This window comes from Boleophthalmus pectinirostris, unplaced genomic scaffold (genome assembly GCF_026225935.1).
Source record: "Boleophthalmus pectinirostris isolate CB_2022bp ecotype Guang Dong unplaced genomic scaffold, ASM2622593v1 HiC_scaffold_22, whole genome shotgun sequence".
In the NCBI taxonomy this organism is placed as follows: domain Eukaryota; kingdom Metazoa; phylum Chordata; class Actinopteri; order Gobiiformes; family Gobiidae; genus Boleophthalmus; species Boleophthalmus pectinirostris.
In genome coordinates, this window is record NW_026571190.1 from 28,414,150 (window position 1) to 28,432,109 (window position 17,960).

General features: G+C 37.4%; 3 protein-coding genes across 5 annotated transcripts; 1 reads left to right on the forward strand and 2 right to left on the reverse strand.

The window, feature by feature from the left end:
* Positions 1 to 3,791: 3,791 nt before the first annotated feature.
* sod3b (superoxide dismutase 3, extracellular b) lies at positions 3,792 to 5,439 on the forward strand. The gene is given in 3 exon segments (XM_020930567.2): positions 3,792 to 3,890; positions 4,483 to 4,762; positions 4,764 to 5,439. Coding segments are annotated over 3 exon segments (624 nt in total). The 5' UTR covers positions 3,792 to 3,876; the 3' UTR covers positions 5,094 to 5,439.
* Positions 5,440 to 5,987: 548 nt separating this feature from the next.
* ccdc149b (coiled-coil domain containing 149b) lies at positions 5,988 to 12,296 on the reverse strand. 3 transcript variants are annotated; one of them, XR_008632847.1, is made up of 14 exons: positions 12,117 to 12,296; positions 11,472 to 11,633; positions 11,355 to 11,393; positions 11,156 to 11,263; positions 10,957 to 11,073; positions 10,139 to 10,311; positions 9,569 to 9,641; positions 9,378 to 9,462; positions 8,865 to 9,012; positions 8,493 to 8,569; positions 8,352 to 8,387; positions 8,121 to 8,186; positions 7,048 to 8,038; positions 5,988 to 6,623 (listed from the first exon to the last, which is right to left on the reverse strand). XR_008632847.1 is itself a non-coding variant. In XM_020930594.2 (13 exons), exons 1-13 carry the CDS (start codon positions 12,165 to 12,167, stop codon positions 7,626 to 7,628), a joined length of 1,548 nt encoding a protein of 515 aa, XP_020786253.1. In that variant the 5' UTR covers positions 12,168 to 12,296; the 3' UTR covers positions 5,988 to 7,625. The 3 variants fall into 3 exon arrangements, 2 of the variants coding, with proteins under 2 accessions (XP_020786253.1, XP_055014397.1); XM_020930594.2 differs by having other exon boundaries at positions 5,988 to 8,038; XM_055158422.1 differs by lacking the exon at positions 8,352 to 8,387 and having other exon boundaries at positions 5,988 to 8,038.
* Positions 12,297 to 12,594: 298 nt separating this feature from the next.
* LOC110165287 (leucine-rich repeat LGI family member 2-like) lies at positions 12,595 to 17,563 on the reverse strand. The gene is made up of 8 exons (XM_055158232.1): positions 17,344 to 17,563; positions 17,084 to 17,155; positions 16,860 to 16,931; positions 16,704 to 16,775; positions 16,507 to 16,578; positions 15,764 to 15,933; positions 14,367 to 14,531; positions 12,595 to 13,819 (listed from the first exon to the last, which is right to left on the reverse strand). Exons 1-8 carry the CDS (start codon positions 17,517 to 17,519, stop codon positions 12,984 to 12,986), a joined length of 1,635 nt encoding a protein of 544 aa, XP_055014207.1. The 5' UTR covers positions 17,520 to 17,563; the 3' UTR covers positions 12,595 to 12,983.
* Between the last annotated feature and the right edge of the window lie 397 nt (positions 17,564 to 17,960).

A 17,960-nucleotide genomic window follows, 5' to 3' on the forward strand; every position in this document is an offset into this window, starting at 1 on the left:
GTATTACCACATGACATCGCAAGGTGTAAAAGAGCATTTTTTGTTTAAGAGAAGAACTCGACCGGTTTGTTTTGTGAATTAAACATGTGTGAATGAAACAAAACACAACTAAAGGTATATTTTTGATGAGGAAACAACATAAATCAGAAAATAGTGTATTAAGAGCCCTTTAACACAGATGGGGCCAGGTAAAATTAATATTATTAAATGCAGATTTCTGCACTAATGAGTTCAGTCACTAATAGAATGATCAAGTTTAATGTTTGTGAATTTAACTTTTGAATATTTTTTGGGAAAGTACATTATCGTCAACAGGGAAATCTGTCTCTAGTCCCTCATCTGGGATTATGATGTCATCAGACTGTAGACTCTGTAAATTACCAATAGCCATGGATAATATGCAGTTACATTGGTCTGGGGGTGCTCTGCATGTATCTCTATGGTGGAATATTCATCAGTTACCATGGAGGCACAATGCACACATTAGGAAACACTGGCTATTATAGTCTGAAAAAGTCAAGAAAAACATTCAAAACTGATTTAAACGACACATTTTCAGGAACCTTTAATCAATACGAGCGTTCACTGTCATATTTTCATTTTCAACAAAAATCTAAACAAAAAGGTGAGTGTGAATAATTGATAAACAGCTGACTAAACCCAGCAAGCTTGTGACTGTAATTTTACATGTGAGAATAAGGTGACCAGATTTTCAAAATAAAAAAACTGGGACGTTCATGGTTTGTGGTGGTTGGTAATAACAAAATTGTGAAACAAATGCATAATTAAGGAAAATTGTTATACACTTGGTGAGTCAGTATAGTCACATGTTCTTTGTATTTCTGTCATTTTTAAGCAGCTTTTCTGTATTTTACCTAAAGAAATGACAATGTATACCTCTTTACTGTTCACAGCGATCAGATTGGTCAAAAATAGGGACACCTGGGACATTTCTTGTAAAAAAAAAAAAAAAACTGGGACAAATCACTGGTTTTGTATAAATCTGCTGGGACAGAGGACACAGGGCTCAAACCTGGGACTGTCCCGGGTAAAACGGGACGTCTGTTCACTCTATGTGAGAGACTTGTTTAACAGCACAAATCATCTCACCTCTTCTGATTAGATTGTGTTAAAATAAAGATTAGATTACAATCTAATAGAGCTTCTGACAGAGTAGTGCCCTCAGTTAGTCATGCTCCTAGGGAATTTTGAGGACATCGGTTTTCGTAAGTTCTGTATTTGACCTTGCATTGCCCAACACTGAATTAATCCCTTGTGAATTGTTTCTCAGTCAGATGTATGTACACAGGACTGGACATGCATAAACTGAACAAAAGCATTCCATTTCTTTTATCCCTCTGCTATTTAATGCTCAATTTATTTTTATTTTTCAGAGGAAGAAGGAGAGATTTTCTTCGACCGTGACAGTCTCTGATGCTCGAATGGTGTCTGTTCAGCTTTCGTCAGCGCTGTTGGACGATCAGGACAAAATCTGGTTTCTACACTCTGCTCTTGTCCAATGTCGGGGGCTAATGGACAAGGCTGTCTCTAAAGAGGAGGAGGAGCTGGGCGGTGGGGACACAGGGGACTACGAGAAACAACGAAAATTGGTGCACGAAAGACTTTCATTTTTAATTGTCAGAACTGGAGAGCTGCTTAAATCACAAGGTGGCTCCACGTTGAAAGGACCGGAGGTAAGGCACAGATCACGCTGCAATGTTTAGTCAATGTATTGTGTACTTCCTAAGATGATTCATGATTTTGTAAATACCTATGCTTTGCTTTGTTATGTGTGATATATTGTGTGTGTGTGTGTGTGTGTGTGCGCGTGTGTGCGTGTGTGTGTGTGTGTGTGTGTGTGTGTGTGTGTGTGTGTGTGTGTGTGTGTGTGTGTGTGTGTGCGCGTGCGTGCATGCATGTGTGTGGGGGTGTGAGTGTGTGCGTGTGTGAGTGTGTGAGTGTGAGTGGGTCAGAGAGTGGGCAGTGTGCTCTTTGCTCATATTGTTGACTGAATGTAATTGAATTGTAAAAAAAAAAAAAAAAAAAATCTGTAAATCAGGCAGATATCTACAGTATTTAGCTATAATCTAGTGCAGAACATCTTTGGTTTTTTGAGCAAATAAAGACTAAACTAAACTAAACTCAAAAAGTGATGTCACACATCACAGAATTTTGAAATGTTAAACCAGATTTTAAAGATGATCACTAGACACTATAGATCAGACATGTCAAACTCCGGCCTGGGGGCCAAATTTGGCCCACGATAAAATTATATTTGGCCCATGAGATCATATCAAATATGTATTAGAGCTGGAACTCCAGCTACATATCGGCTATAGAGACATTATTTATTTAACATTTTGTTATTATTTTATATTATGCCTGTTGTGGATTCAGTGTTTAAGCAAAACTATTATTAAATATTTATTTTAATAAGAAAAGGTTTAAAATTACATATCTCAAAAGAAGAGAAAACATGCAGATGTTGCTGAAATTTTTCAATAAATATTTAGTTTGACCCACGACTTAGTCCCAGTTTTAAATTTTGACTCTCTGTGAATCTGAGTTTGACACTCCTGCTATAGATGATAGATGTATTTATATTTTTAAAGCCATTTGGATAATATATCTCTAGAAGTTACAGTGCATTTTAACTATTCAAATTTCTTAATACATAGAGCATATCGACAATCAATAAAAAGAAAGATATATGCTTTGCATTAAACCACTAAACTATCAACCCCAGTTAGACGTAAATAATGTCTGTATAATTCTGTCTCATTCATTTAAAACCACTAAATCAAAGCTTTTTGTCCAATTTTCTCAGGTGGAGTGTCCCTCTACTCTGTTTGAGCTGAAGATGTGGGTGTACCGTGTTTTCAAAGAGCTTGATTACTGGGCAAAGATTGCAATCAGCACCTTACAGGCCATGCCCAAGGAGACAACGGTGGTCCGGAGGGTCCAGAGAAGTACACGGAGCTGGAGATGAGGCACGAGCAAGATTTAGAGGAGGCGATGGTAACTGACTGGGGGTAACGTGGTAAAACATGCAAACAATAACCCTTGAAACATTCAAGCAATAATGATTTCAAGTACGAAAGAGAGAAATGACCAAACTTTGGACTAAGGATGTATTTCAGCCAGACAAAAGAGTAGATTTCTGCATACTGCACTGTTTGTGTATAAGACCTTTTGACTTTCTTGCTTGTAGATAATAAATACTGTGCACATGCTATAGAGACTCCATGTATGTTTAATTTATTACTTTGCAACTAATGTATAAAACGTTATTAAAACAAGAATACAAGTGTGATATTGTCTGTTTCAACAATATTAAATGGCCCATTTTACGCTATTTCCTGATCTGTTATAATGTTGTTTTCTCATCAAAAACATACCTGGAGTTGTATTTTGTTTCATTCACACATGTTTAACAACCCAAAGTCTGCATATTTAGGCTGAATTCTTCTCTCAAGCAGAAAACACCCTGTTCCACCTTCTGATGTCACGTGGTAATACACCTTAACTGTAATCATTTGGATCATTTCATCCCTGGAATTGTTTATTAAAGTTAAATATAGCTGTTAACTTGAGAACTACCGCTGCATAACATCTTCAAGGAACAGCATTTGGAGATGTAGAGAGACTAAAGGATTACCAAACAACAACCAGTAAAGTAATTTCCTGCTCCTTGTATCACCACAGACCTGAAACCAAAACAGGAGACAAGAGGCTGGTAAAAGGGCTGTAGGACCCTCCTTGAGCCACGCCCCCTGATGCTTACACAACAGACCTTTACAAAACTCTGAAACATTTTCTGTGAGACCCACAACACAGACACTTCACTTACACAGGACAGGACACAAACACGAGAGGATGCGTGCATTCTGGTAAGAGGCATTCACCTTTTGCCCCAAAGAAACTATAGGCCTATGTGGAAACTGTAAAGAAGGGAAAGCATTAATCATTTCTTAAAATCTTACAAAACTATTACTTAAGTATAAGTTGTGATAAAAATGTTTTTGTTAAAATATTTTATATTTAAGATGCTCAATCATTAGATAGTTAATTATTATACAGTGCTTCTCTATATACGTATATATGCCACAGCTGTTTAGTAATTTTGCAAAACCTATCAAAATTTGTCTCAGTGTTTAAAATAAAGACACAGTATTATTATAATATATATAACATAGTTAGTTTTTCTTGCAGTGACATTTAGCTTGCTTTTAAATGCTAAATAAACAAAGAAATGTAGTGTAAAGTTGCACTGTCAACAATGAATGCCCTTTGTACATTTGCAGTACTGGCACTTGGTCTATCCACCAGTTTTGTTACTTTAGTAAAAATACAGATACAGGGGCAAATCATTACTGTAGTAGAAGATCATAACATGAAAAATAAGTAAAAGTACCCCATTTAAAATGTACTGCACTGAATATTTGTAAATATTTACCTTTGAACCTGTATCTCCTCCCAAAGGCAGATTTACTCTTTGATAATTGTCGCCTTGCTGGGTCATCTACACTGGATCTCAGCTCATAACACTGCGGCTGTGAACCCCCCAGAGGCCTCTCTGTACAATGGCACCCTGTACGCGGCCTGTAAGATCAGACCCAATGAGCCGAACAGTACCGGTCCAAAGATTTACGGCATGGCCCTGTTTAAACAAGACTCCCCTCAGGACAGACTGGCCGTGTTCCTGCAGCTCCGAGGCTTTGACAGTGGCACAGCTGAGCCCAAAGCGGTGCACATCCATCAGTTTCGGAGACCTGAGGTCCAGCTGCGCCTCCACTGGGGGGCACTACAACCCCCACCACGTCAACCACCCTCACCACCCCGGGGACTTCGGCAACTTCATGACGGAGAACGGCCGCATCAAAGCCATGGTCGAGTCTGAGGCCACACTGTTCGGAGGAGACTCGGTCCTGGGCAGAGCTGTGGTCGTCCACCAGCACCAGGACGACATGGGGCAGGGGGGCGACGCGTCCAGTCTTCTGAACGGGAATGCAGGCCCCCGGGTCGGCTGCTGCGTGATTGGGATATCCTCTCCTGATCTCTGGGCCATGTACGCCGATAAACTAAATCCTTAAAGACTGAATTAGAAATGTAATTTTTGTATTGGGAGTTCACCACCTTCTTACTTCTGTGGATATGTCTGGTATTGTAGCTCAAAAATACCTAGAAAAAAAAATACCTAGAAAAACAGGCATTCTGACTGTGAGTTGGTTGCCTCTCCACTGATCTGACCTGTAATGCCTGGTCTCCATGAATATAAAAAGATTTAACCCTCTCAACTTTTCTTTTTAGCATAACATTGGCCCTATTGCACCAAATAGTACCAAAATTGGCCAATTTGTGTATTTTGTGATGTATGTTTAATGTCTGTGTTTTTTTCAAGATCACATTAATTAAAGATCTATAATCAAAATACTCATACCTGTGGTCCTTCTGTACATTTTTGTCCCACTGACTTCCATTCAAAATGGTTTTGTTTACTGGCATAACTTTGCCCGTTTATTTTTACTTTGTGATTTGTTTTTCATTCTTTGGTGTTGAACCCCCTTTAAAATGTTTTGTTTTAGTGTCTTTTTGAATTTTTTGATATTTTTCTTTTTACTGTGTATCTTCCTTTGCAAGGTTATATCAATAGAAAGACACTTACACATATTAGTCCACACTGAGTTTGTGATGTGCAAATTAAAATTTAGTTGGAAAATATAGAAAACATCACATTTTTTTTTTTTTTTTTTTTTCATGCACATAATTTGAGACTTTCGCAAACAAAACTGTAATTTAACGTGTTAAAATTTAAAAATATATAATATTTGGTATGTAAGATTAGAGCAGAAGTAAATGAAGACACTGATATAAAAATGTAAATTTTTGTCACGAAGGACCACAAATGTAACTCTTTTTAAAGGGGTGCACAAGGGTTAATTCCATATTGTGAAACATTCCAGACAAAGCAATAACATCTCCACGGAGAAAAGCATTTTAAAATGAAGACAAGACCTTTTATGAGTGTAGTTGCTTTGACATGACATTTATTCAACTTTGTGCCATTGTGCTACAGGTAAATACAAGTGTGGTAAGAAAAACCTTAAGAAATGTCACTGTGATCTTTGTAATGTGGAATTATTGAATTATGGTTTAAGTAAACATAAATCTTTAAGTAAAATTTTGTTGTTGTCTAATTTGTTTTTGGTCTTACTACACCTCTAAATGATGAAACAATGAAATAAAACAATCTGAAATGGCCTTAAAGCAATACATTAAATAAACATAAAAAGATGTGCTTTAAACATTCACGTGCCAAAGGTGCAAAATTTGAAATAGTTTAAGTCATTGTAACAAAAGGTATTGATCAACACTGATGGTAAAAGCTAAATGAGCTACCACAATGTGTCTAATGCTCTTCCTTGCAAAACTGTACATTTTATTCCAGCAGAATCTCTTTGTATTCTAAACTCTCCTCTTGAGCCACTTGCGCATCTTTCGCATCACATCACTGTGTCTAGATGCCAAAGTTTATCCATTCAGTAAACTGTGGAGCTCAGCAATGACTGCTCACCACCCCAGGTCCAGAAATACATTTCTCATTCATTTTTCCCATGGACTTTCTGAAAAATATATAAGGTATATAAAAAGTTTGTAAGCTTGATCATGGCTATCTGGTAACAAGACCTATAAAACCTATAATTTTATGTTTCTGAAACTTTATAAATCACCAAGTTTTTAAAACATTTCACAGAATCTTGCTTTTTAAATATGCTTTTTGGGATTAAATTGACTGCATTAGGGATATTAGTTAGCCAATCAATCAAACTTTATTTATAGAGCGCTTTTCATACAAAAAAATGCAACACAAAGCGCTTGTAGCTGGTTAACCTTTTGAGCATCAGGTCCCAAATATGTACATGTACATATCCTTGTTTTTTTGTTATTGTTGTTGATTCTTTTTTACCTTGCTCAAACAAATAAAATGAATGAATGAACCTCCACAATGCCTGAAAAGTCTATGAGACAAATGAATGGAAAACTTACTTCTGGAACTGAAGCAGGCATCACTGTTGAGTTCCATTGCACCTGGCCCAGTGTATGACCTGACTCTTTTTACTGGTTGAACAATTTTACTTGTGTTTACGGGAACAATCGTCTTGGTCACTAATGATAAATAAATATACGTCTTAAAAGTCCTATATTACGCAAAATGGATTCTTGTGAGCTTTTAGTTTCATTATAATGTTGTTACTTCATCATAAACATACATGGAGCTGTGTTTTGTTTCATTCACACATTTGAGTAATCCTGCATTATTAGTCTGTCTACATTTATAAAGCTCAAAATGCTCTGTTTCGGCTTAAGATGTCATGTAGTGGTATTTCTTCAAGTGAACAGCCACCTTTTACCTTTTGTTCAGTAGATATTGGCAATTCCAGGACTGAAATCATGCAAAAAATTGAAATATTACATGACATTACTAGGCGCTTTCTGTTTGAGAGAAGAACTCAGCCTAAATATTGCAGGGTTTGTGAGTTAAACGTGTGTGAATGAAACAAAGCAAACAACATTATAACATATCAGAAAATCGCTTAATATGGGCCCTTTAATCTGGGTTGTTTTTAAGTGTTCTCTTCCTCATTTGAAGAATCAGTTCCTTTTGTATTTGCTTCTGTCTCTTGGGTTAACCGGACATCCCCTTCCGTGTTGGAAGCAGTGTTGAAAGAAGAAAGATCTGAGGTTTGGGCACAGTACACACTTTCAGCCTGCTCAGTGTCTTTGTCCATCTCACAGTCCTGGTTATCTATCTCATTTAAATTGTCCTGTGTAGTAGTAATAGCAGCAGTATCCTCATAAAGTCCATTTTCATCTGCATTTGTATGATTTAGGTTCACAGTCTGGGGCACTGGGCTGCTGGTTTGTTCCTGATCTTTCTGGGAAGGGCAGGTTTGGCTCAGCTCTGGTCCCTCCGTTGAAGCTGTTTGCGATGCTGGGAAGTTTGTTTTTTCTTGGTTTTGTTCAGATTCCTTTTCACCTGACAGGAAAGAAGGCAGAAAAATCTTAGTGTATGCTTGCTTGTGGTCTCTTGTAGTTAAATAAAAAATTTATTCTTATACCTTCACTAACGTTGCAGTTTGGGGACTCAGGGGCTTGTTCAGTCATAATAATGGTGTCTTTTCCTCCTATTACAAGACAAAAATATGAAAAATAAATAAATAAATCTTTATACTAATATAAATATATAATATAATATAAATAAAATACAAATATATGAACGTGACTAGACATGATGATTGATTTTAGGATGGAAGTTCAGTTCAGTCAAGGAGATAAAGAAAAGAACCTACTTCCATTATATCCCAGAGACACATCATAAGTTAAGCCTCCAACAAACAAGAAGCAAAGCAAGAAAATGAACAATAAACTTAGTTATTATTAAGTAGAAAGTATACACAGAGTAAATGAAAGATTAATATAAATGTAAATACCAGGCAGACTCCATAGTCCCGACATCTCCAGTGATTTAAATTTCTTCTCCAATTCTGCCACGCGATTTCCAAGAATTCTAGTAAAAAAACGTTCAACGTAAATGAGAAAATTAATCTGGGATATCTTGAAGCAAAACAGCAAAATTGCATTAAAAGGTCCTATATTATGCCAAATTTACTCTTGAACTATAAGGGATGTTATACTGTTGTTACCTCATCATAAACATACCTAAATACGCAGAGTTTCAGTGATAAACTCCAGGTATGTTTGTGATGAAGAAACAACATTATAGCATTCATACATTTCAAACAGCAACATTACAAAATAGCGTAATATGGTCCCTTTAACACTCAAGAATACCTTTAACTTACTTGTTGATTTGGCGCTGGTGCTGTATCACCATGTTCTTTTCATGGATGGTCTCTAACAGCGCTGTGGCCAGAGATTTGAGATCTGAGATGGACTGGGGAGTAACCGGCAAGCTACAGCCATTTTCTTCAGACAACAGCAACTCCTTCACTGAAACAGTACATCGTAAACATAATAAGATACTTTTAGCAACCTTTTGGCTGGGGTGTCTGCTTATTTCTATGGATATATCATTGCTCTGCCTGGAATGTTCCACACTATGACATCAAACAGATTTACCTTGTATTTACTCACTCACAGGTGGTTTTATAGCTCAAAAATACATAGAAAAACCTGTAACTTGATCTGGTTTGGTCTCCATGAAGATAGAAAGGTTCAATACCATACTGTGAAACATTCAAGACAAAGCAATAACATCTCCACAGTGAAAAATATCTGACAGACCCTCCACCAGAAAAGTTACAAAATGCACCTTTAATAACGTTACATAAGATTTGTTAACATGAGAGGCTGACCTTGTTTGGCAGAGAGCACACCTGTCAGCGCACTACTGTTGGGTTTACCACTTATTTTAGAGTTTTTCCGGCACTCCAAAGCGGTCTGCAAATACAAGGAAATTTGCCTTACGAATCTCAAAATATTACACAAATTAATTCATGATAAATGTTACTCATGGTAATAGAGCGTACTGTGTGTGCTACGTTACCTTATACTTGGACAGATTTGATTTTAAAATGGTAACTTCTTCTTGTAGCTGATTTAGTCTCTCGTGTAAATATCTGTAAAAGTGAACCACAAAAAAACTAATCTAAGCTTTAAGTCATGTTAGAATGTTGTTACCTTATTAAAACATACCTGGACTTGTGTTTTGTTTCATTGGTTCCTGGTTTATTAGTCTGCCTAAATCTCAAAAGCTCAAAATGCTCTGTTCCACCTTGTGATGATATGAAACAGTGGTTTTCAAGTTAACATCTACCCTTTACATTTAGTTCAGCAAAGATTGGCAATTCGAGGGCTGAAATCATCCACATAATTCTAGTGAAGGTTTAAAAACATAGTAGAGCACTTCCTGTATTACCACATGACATCACAAGGTGGAACAGAGTGTTTACCATATGAGAGAAGAACTCAGTCTAAATATGCAGGGTTTGAGTGTTAAACATGTGTGAATTAAACAAAACACAACTCCAGGCATGTTTGTGATGAGGAAATGATATTATAACATAGATCAAAAAATAGCGTAATATGGGCCGTTCAAATTCCGTTCCATTCAGACCTGTTTTCCATGCAGAGTGCGTCTACGTCCAGCATGCGGATCTCATCATTGCCAAGGAGGTGATTCATTTCCACATTGAGACGATGAGCCTTTTGTTGAAACACATCCCGCTCTGCTCGTATGTCCTGAAGCTCATCTGTCAGAGACTTTACACTGTGGTCCAAGAGTTCATTCTGCAACACAGCATCCACCTTCATAAATCTTGTATTTAAACAGAATATTATGAGCAAAAGAAAAATGAAATTGTGTCAACTAGACAAAAGGCAAAATGTCTTCACTTAGACTACGTTTAAATCCAGGGTTAGCTGTGCCTATGAATGACAGATTTTTCTTCTGCACACTTCTCTCTTCTCTTTTAATGTACATTTTATGATTATTTATGTTTTAATTTGTTTGTATTGTGATTTTAATGTATTTCTTATTCTGTACAGCACAATGAATTACTTTGTGTACGAATTGTTATTCAAATTGTTATACAAATAAACTTGCCTTGCCCTAAAGGTGCATTGTGTAACTTTACTGGTGCAGGGTCCGTCAAATGTTTTTCTTCATGGAGATGTATTTTTGAGTTATAAATCCACCTGTAACTGAATAAATGTAAGGTAGAGCTATTTAAAGTAATGTCATACTGTGGAACATTCTAGGCAGAGCGATGACATATCTATAGAAAAAAGCAGGTGATGGACCTCCCAGCAAAAAGTTACATAGTGCACCTTTAAAACTTTTATTGAATTTTTCTTTTTCTGTGGATCATCCCTGGACGATTGAAGGATTACAAAGAATATTATGACGTGCAACAAATCAACTAATCTGATCACCTGTTCTCTTGATTTCTCCAACTGTCTTACTAGATCCTCTCGTTCATGAGCGGGAAAATGTCTCATTCCAACCTCATCGTCCCCCAGCCTTTGTTTGGTGATGGTCATCCGCAGCAGCTGTGAGGAGCAGAGCTTTTATTTACATTATACTACACATTTTAGAATAAATTTACATTAATATATGCTTAATATGCTGCACCTTATTGTCGCCTTGAGCTTCTGTAAGTCTTTGTTTCACTTCCTTCAGTTCATCAGAAAGTTGTTGACTTTTTTCTCTCGAGTCCCTCAGTAACTGTGCTAAATTGACCTAATTTATCAAAATAACAATTGAAGTTAAGATTAACACATTATCAAGTACAATGCAATCTACAGTGACAGAACTAGAATAAAATATTTACTTGGTTGCGCTTTTCTGGAGGAAGAGAGGTATCTCCATCCTAAGGATTATGTAATAAACTTAATTTAAGCAAAAGTAGATATGGAGTATAAAAGGACAATTTGCATTTAGTACTTACAATGAGCTCCCTGTATTTCTTCTTGAGTCCTTGGTGGCGCTCTCTGAGCTGGTTGGCCATCAGTTTGTACTGGTCCCTCTCCTGCTGACACGTGTCCAGCTCTTTGGACAGGATCAGAAGAGCTTCTTTTTTGCTTTCCAGCTTTCTCTTGCAGATTATAAACTGAAGAAGGCAAGTTTACAGTGTTAGTTTCTCAAAGAAGAAAAGGCCCAAGATGCGAACAAGACAAAAGTGATTAATTACAAGCCTAGTAAAAACCTGCCTCAGGGAGTTTCTAAAGGTTAGAGCTAAAGGGTATTGGCATTTCCCCTTGTAATTGGAATTAGGCTCTGAGCCAACTGAGATTTGTGAGATGCAATCACTTCTTCAAAGACAATCTCTGCAGTACTACAGAGATATTTGTCTTAAAACATGTCATATGCTAAATGTCCATGGAAGCATAACAGTCAAGTCAAGTCAGCATGTTATTACATTAGCTATTAGCTACATTAGGTGATGTTTTACCGAACAAATCTGATATAAAAATATATTTCCCTTTAGTGTAAAATAGTGGTCAGCTGGTTGCACCTTGGTTGTTACATATATACACACACATGCATACATATGTCCCCCCTCCTCCTGCAGTGTGGCTGTTCTTGGACTCACCTCGTTGAGCATCCCCTGCCACTCACTCTCACTGCGGCGGGTCTCCTCCATCTCCTTATACTTTTCTTATAAATAAAGTCTCAGTGAATTAGAGTAAAATCATGGCGCATTTATCCTAAAGGAGAAATCCAGAAACATCAAAACCAAATGGATAATCCCCTCTCCAAAGCACCTGCATCACTTCCGCTGGTCTCGAGGCGCAGGGGGAGCGTCATGACGCATTTCCTGGTCAATTTGCGATAACATCAAAAAGAAAAGAACAGAAATCCACAACAAACATGTGTCAGTATGCGATTTTCATTTATTTGAATGTCCTTTTGACGAAATTAAGTAACTTGTTTTCACAGTTTAGATTTTGTTCACTTGAAAAATGGTCAGTAAAACATTTTAGGTAAATAAATAAATAAATAAATAAAATAAATATCCAGTCAGTGTCACTCAACAAACGAGATACAACAATAAGCGCTATTATAGTATGAGACAGATGTTAATTTTACACATTTTACAGGGACATTTCAACATTAATTATACATTTACATTCAACATGTGCAGCAGCATAGTACAGTTTCAAAGCATTTTAGCTTTAATATAGGCCTAATGGCTAGTTGCATAGAGATCTGAAGTAAGTTATCACCTCACAAACTCACACACTGTTATATTGCTTATATAGCTTTTACAGAGATTTTAGTCTTCACACTTTCTGTATGTATTTTCTTTTAATATCAGAGGCTATCGTTATGGTTATGCTTTCTATTTTCCTTCATATGCAGTACAAGCATTTAATGGCTTTTGGGTATTATAATGCATTTACATTCAAATTAAATCATTTTACTTATTACATTTTCCATTTCACTCATTAGTATTTGATTATAAGCTTAAATCTACTATTATATGCTCAAACACCATTGTTTTACCCTTGAAGCTTGGAGAAAAGATAAAATTTCTCCTATCAGTGCTCACTGCTACAAAAGATCGAGGTGACTGTACGTAAATATCCTTAAACTTCTTAAACATCTTTGCATCTGCATCCCACAGAAATATCTGGGTGAATGAGTAGTCACTGCCCAGCGCCAGGTAGTGTCTGTTTGTAAAGCTGAAGGGCTGCAGAACCATAGCGCCTCTAGATGGAAGAGGCTGGATTTCACTGAACAGTTTATTGGTCCATTTGAGAACTTTGGAGTCACCAATGTAGCAGGTCATGGCTAGAAACAAGTCCTCCCCCAGTCTGAAAGCTTTGACTGCTACTGCATCATCAACATTTGGAATCTCACTGTGAACTATGAATTTCAGTGTGCTTTTGTTCCACAGGAAAATAACGGGGGACTGAGAACGACTGGCCAAGATCAGATAGGACTTCCCATCCACTTGGACATACTCAGCGTCTGTGTCTCTGAACCACTCATGGAGAAATTGGTAAGTGTAAAAGCCAGTTTCGTTGCGTTCAGGTTCGTCGTTCCATTTGTACACCGTGGACAGACCGGCTTTGGAGCTGTCCACTACCACAAAGTACCACTCTCGGTCTATCTGGAAAACTTCTATGTCATTTGGCTTTGAGATGTTGAAGACCTCAATAGTCTGAAACTTTGTGAACTTGTTCTGTTGAGCATCAAACTTGTAAATGTGAGAGCCACCAAAAAGTTGCGTGATAATGATGAGGATGTGGTTGTCAATTAGGACAGACTTGCATCCAACAACAGACTTCCCTTTAAAGATGAGAGAAAAAGAAAGAAAGAAAGAAAGCCACAGGTTACGCAAAATTGACTCTTATGAGCTTTAAGACATGTTATAATGTTGTTATCTGTTCAAAAATATACCTGGAGTTGTGTTTTGTTTCATTCACACATATTTGAGTTAACCTTTTTTATTAGTCTGTCCATCTCTAAAGCTCAAAATACTCTGTTCCACCATGTGATGTCATGTAGTGGTAGTTTACAAGTTCACAGCTACCTTTTACTTTCAGTTCAGTAGAGATTGGCAAATCCAGAGCAAAAATTATCTAAATGATTCTTGTGAAGGTATATGGAGTTGAAAAACACAGTGGAGCATTTTCTGTATTACCACATGACATCACAAGGTGGATCAGAGTGTTTTCTGTTTGAGATGAAATTTGCTTATGCATAAATCTGCCGGGTTTGTGTGTTATTCATGTGTTAAAGAAACAAAACACAAATCCAGGTCTGTTTGTGATGAGAAAACCACATTATAACATAGATCAGAATATATAGAGAAAATAGAGCTCTTTAATAAAACCTGCAATGTTGTCAAAACTTCTGAATTTCATCTCAATGTGATCCCACTCCATGATTACGCAGCTGTTGGTGTTGGGTGATGCCATCGCGACATATATGTCCTCTTTGAAGGAAAAGATATCCGCTGACATGGCCTGAACATTGATGGACTGGTGACGCACAAAGTCTGTAAAATAGACAAAGACACAACAGAGGCATAAATAACGATTTGTGAACTGCAATGCACAACCACAAAGAGGAAGAGATGGAGACCGATTCTTTTTGGTGGGTTTTTCTTGAGCAATTTGGATGGACCACAGATGGACTTATGTATTATGTAAAATTGACTCTTTGCTTTTGACTCTGAGCCTTAAGCCATGTTAGAATGTTGTTACCTCCTCAAAAAACATATCTGGAGTTGTCTTTTGTTTCATTCACATGTGTTTGAGTGATCCATTATTATTAGCCTGTCTCCATCTCCAAAGCTTAAAATGCTCTCTTCCACCTTGTGATGTCATGAAGCGGTAGTTTTCAAATTAACAGCTCCTTTTACCTTTAGTTCAAGAGCAACTCGCAATTCCCTCTTAAATTATCCAAATTATTCTGGTGTGTGGAGTTTAAAAACACAGTGCAGCACTTCTTGTATTACTGCATGACATCACAAGGAGTGTTTTCTCTTTGAGAGAAGAACTAAACTTGCAGAATTTGTGTGTTAAACATGTGTAAATGAAACAAAACACAACTTCAGGTATGTTTGTACATTATAACATAGATCAGAAAATAGTGTATTATGGGCATGTTAAAAGCTCTCTAAGGAAACAGTGTGTTGAAGTAAAATACTTTGTATCAATAACAAACACAATAATATGAACACATGAAAGCATATTGTACTTTATGTAAGCTATGCCCATGGTGCCTTTTATCGCATGTTCAATTATTTAGATGTTTATTGATTGATTTCCTTTTTCTTCCTTCCTGTGTAACGGAATAGAGTAGTTTTGATTGAGATTAAAGAACCTATTACACTATTTTCTGATCTGTGTTATAATGTTATTTCCTCATCAAAAACACCCTGTTCCACTTTGTGATGTCACTCCATAAATCTTCAAAAGAATAATTTGGATTATTTCAGCCCTAGAATTGACAATCCCTTCTGAGCAAAATGTAAAAGGAGCTGTTAACTTGAAAATTACCACTACATGACATCACAAGGTAGAACAGAGCATTTTGAGCTTTGGAAATGTAGACACCTTAATAAAACAAGATTACTCAATCATGTGTAAATGAAACAAAACACAAATCATTTATGTTTTTGATGAGTTAACAGCATTATGACATGGCTTAAACCTCACAAGAGTCAACTTTGCATATTGTACCTTTATAGTACCTAAGATAGTACTTTAAAAAAAGTGTTTTTACCTGTAGACATGCACTGTCTGGGGGCGAGTGGGAGGTCATTGAGGCGTTTGCCCTTCATATCAGTGGGACCAGCACACATCACGTCAGACACAGTGGCGTTTGTGTTCTTCAGCCACGCCATTAACCACTTATTCTCACAGCTGCACTGAAAAGAGTTCCCCCTGAGGTCCCTGATAAATAAAAAAGCAAATGTATGAATTGAGGAGCCTTGAAAAATCACATATCGACTGTTTGTGTAATTTACCCAAAGGTGCATTGTGTAACTTTTCTGATAGAGGGTCCATCAAATGCTTTTACTCATGGAGATGTTATTGCTTTGTTTGGAATGTTTCACAGTATGGCATTAAACCTTTCTATCTCCATGGAGACCAAACCAGGCCAAGTTGAAGGTCAGATCTGTGTGCTATTTTTTCTAGGTTTTTAGCTATAAAACCATCTGAGATTGAATAAATGTAAGGGTCTTTAATGTTTAATGCCATACTGTGGAACATTCCAGACAGAGCAGTGACATATCTGTAGAAAGAAGCAGGTGATGGACCCCCAACCGAAAAGTTGCATAGTGCACCTTAATGGATGTCTTCACATTTAAGCTATGTTGTTAAGCACCAGATTTGATTTAAGAGAAACGCAAAGGCCTATCATCATTTGTGCTGGCTCGGACTTTGCTCCGCCTGAGTCAGCTTCACTTTAGAAAGCACAAAGGAAAAAGAGACACATTACTGATGCCACAACTGCTTACTCACAGCTCCAGTAACGAGTCCAAGTCGAAAAAGAGGTCTCTTGGCAAGGACTTCATCTTGTTGTTGGCAAGCGATCTGAAACAGAGCCATAAGAGGAGAAGATACCATCTTGTTCCGCTTAATAGTTGTGTTTTCAGCCATTATGAACTGAACCATATACAGTAAATGTGTTAGCCTAATCAGAGATAAGTATGACTTACAGATGGGTAAGGTCCCGCAGGCCACGAAAGGCATTTTTAGTTATACTCTCAATTTTGTTGCCTTCAATAAACCTGTGTAAAACAGAGTAACAAGATCAGCTCATGTTATTAGATGTGAAGGATAACTTTTGGAACAGAAAAAAAAAAATATCTTACAAATATTCAAGATGTGGAAGTCCAGAGAAAGCATCGTCTCTGATCGTAGTCAAAGAATTTCCATTTAAAAGTCTGCAGAATATAAGAGATCAGTTGTATATCTATAGGCCTATTGTTGTGACATTGATAGCCCACTGTGACATGGTTCAATACGGCTGTGTTATGTCAGTCTTGTATTTTCATCATTTATTTTCATTGTTAAATCAGTTGGACGCTGAACTTACAGTAGCTGCAGTGAAGGCATTAGTGCAAACATGGCCTCAGTGATTTCAGCAATGGACCCATTTACTATGCTCCTAGACACAGACACACAAATCAAAGTCAAACTTGGACGCACAGAGCACCATGCGTATCGGATGTCCGACTGCAGAGCGACGCTCACAACACAAAAGTACGTGTCCTCTCGAGCAGTAGCATATTTATAATTGGCTAGGCTAAAAAGCTGATATAAGTCGTGGAAACGGACAAAACACAGTTGGCTTACAGTGAGTTGATGTCACTGGGTATAGTCCGTGGGATCTCTGAAGCCCCCACGCAGACGATCGTCTCCTTGGAGCACGAGCATCCTGAAGGGCATTTAAAGTTTCTCTTGGATTCCGCGCGAACGAAAAGAAAGAAAAGCACACCAGCTGCCGCCAGCCATCCCTGAGAAGCCCGCATGTTTTTAACTTATTATCAATGGCCGCAGAGGAGACCGAGGCGTAAACAGCTCTGTCCTGTCCCGTCCGCCTGGGCCACTTCCAAACGCAGCACTGAGATCCTTCGCACTGACACAGGCTGATACGGTGCAGCATCAACAAGGCGTGAGACTGTGAGCTCTGCCCACAGGAGTCCACCAGTGTGAGTGTAATCTGGGCTACAATGGGTCAGACAAGAGCTAAGAGATGTTTAGGAGTATTTTATTAAAACAATATAATAGAATAAAATAAACTATGCACCAGCCAATTAAATAGCCGATTATTTAAATGAATATATTAATATTAAATGTTTCTTTGTTTTCTTGTTTTCTTAGATTATAACTTGAATTGTAAATAATGGTATGACTTTATTAAAGAGCTACTACCAGGTTGTAGTTGTTGTTAAACGATTGTACCACTAGAG

What these genes read in the sequence shown, in the direction of transcription:
- LOC110165287 (XM_055158232.1), bottom strand. Translation starts at nt 17,519, where the DNA reads ATGCGGGCTTCTCAGGGATGGCTGGCGGCAGCTGGTGTGCTTTTCTTT. An exon ending in CTTCCACATCTTGAATATTT is followed by an intron (nt 16,776 to 16,859) that starts GTAAGATATTTT and finishes TGTTTTACACAG; the next exon opens with GTTTATTGAAGGCAACAAAA. An exon ending in TTGGACTCGTTACTGGAGCT is followed by an intron (nt 15,934 to 16,506) that starts GTGAGTAAGCAG and finishes TTTATTTATCAG; the next exon opens with GGACCTCAGGGGGAACTCTT.
- ccdc149b (XM_020930594.2), bottom strand. Translation starts at nt 12,167, where the DNA reads ATGGAGGAGACCCGCCGCAGTGAGAGTGAGTGGCAGGGGATGCTCAAC. An exon ending in GCACTCTGCATGGAAAACAG is followed by an intron (nt 9,642 to 10,138) that starts GTCTGAATGGAA and finishes TCACTTTTACAG; the next exon opens with ATATTTACACGAGAGACTAA. An exon ending in CAAATCTGTCCAAGTATAAG is followed by an intron (nt 9,463 to 9,568) that starts GTAACGTAGCAC and finishes TTGTATTTGCAG; the next exon opens with ACCGCTTTGGAGTGCCGGAA.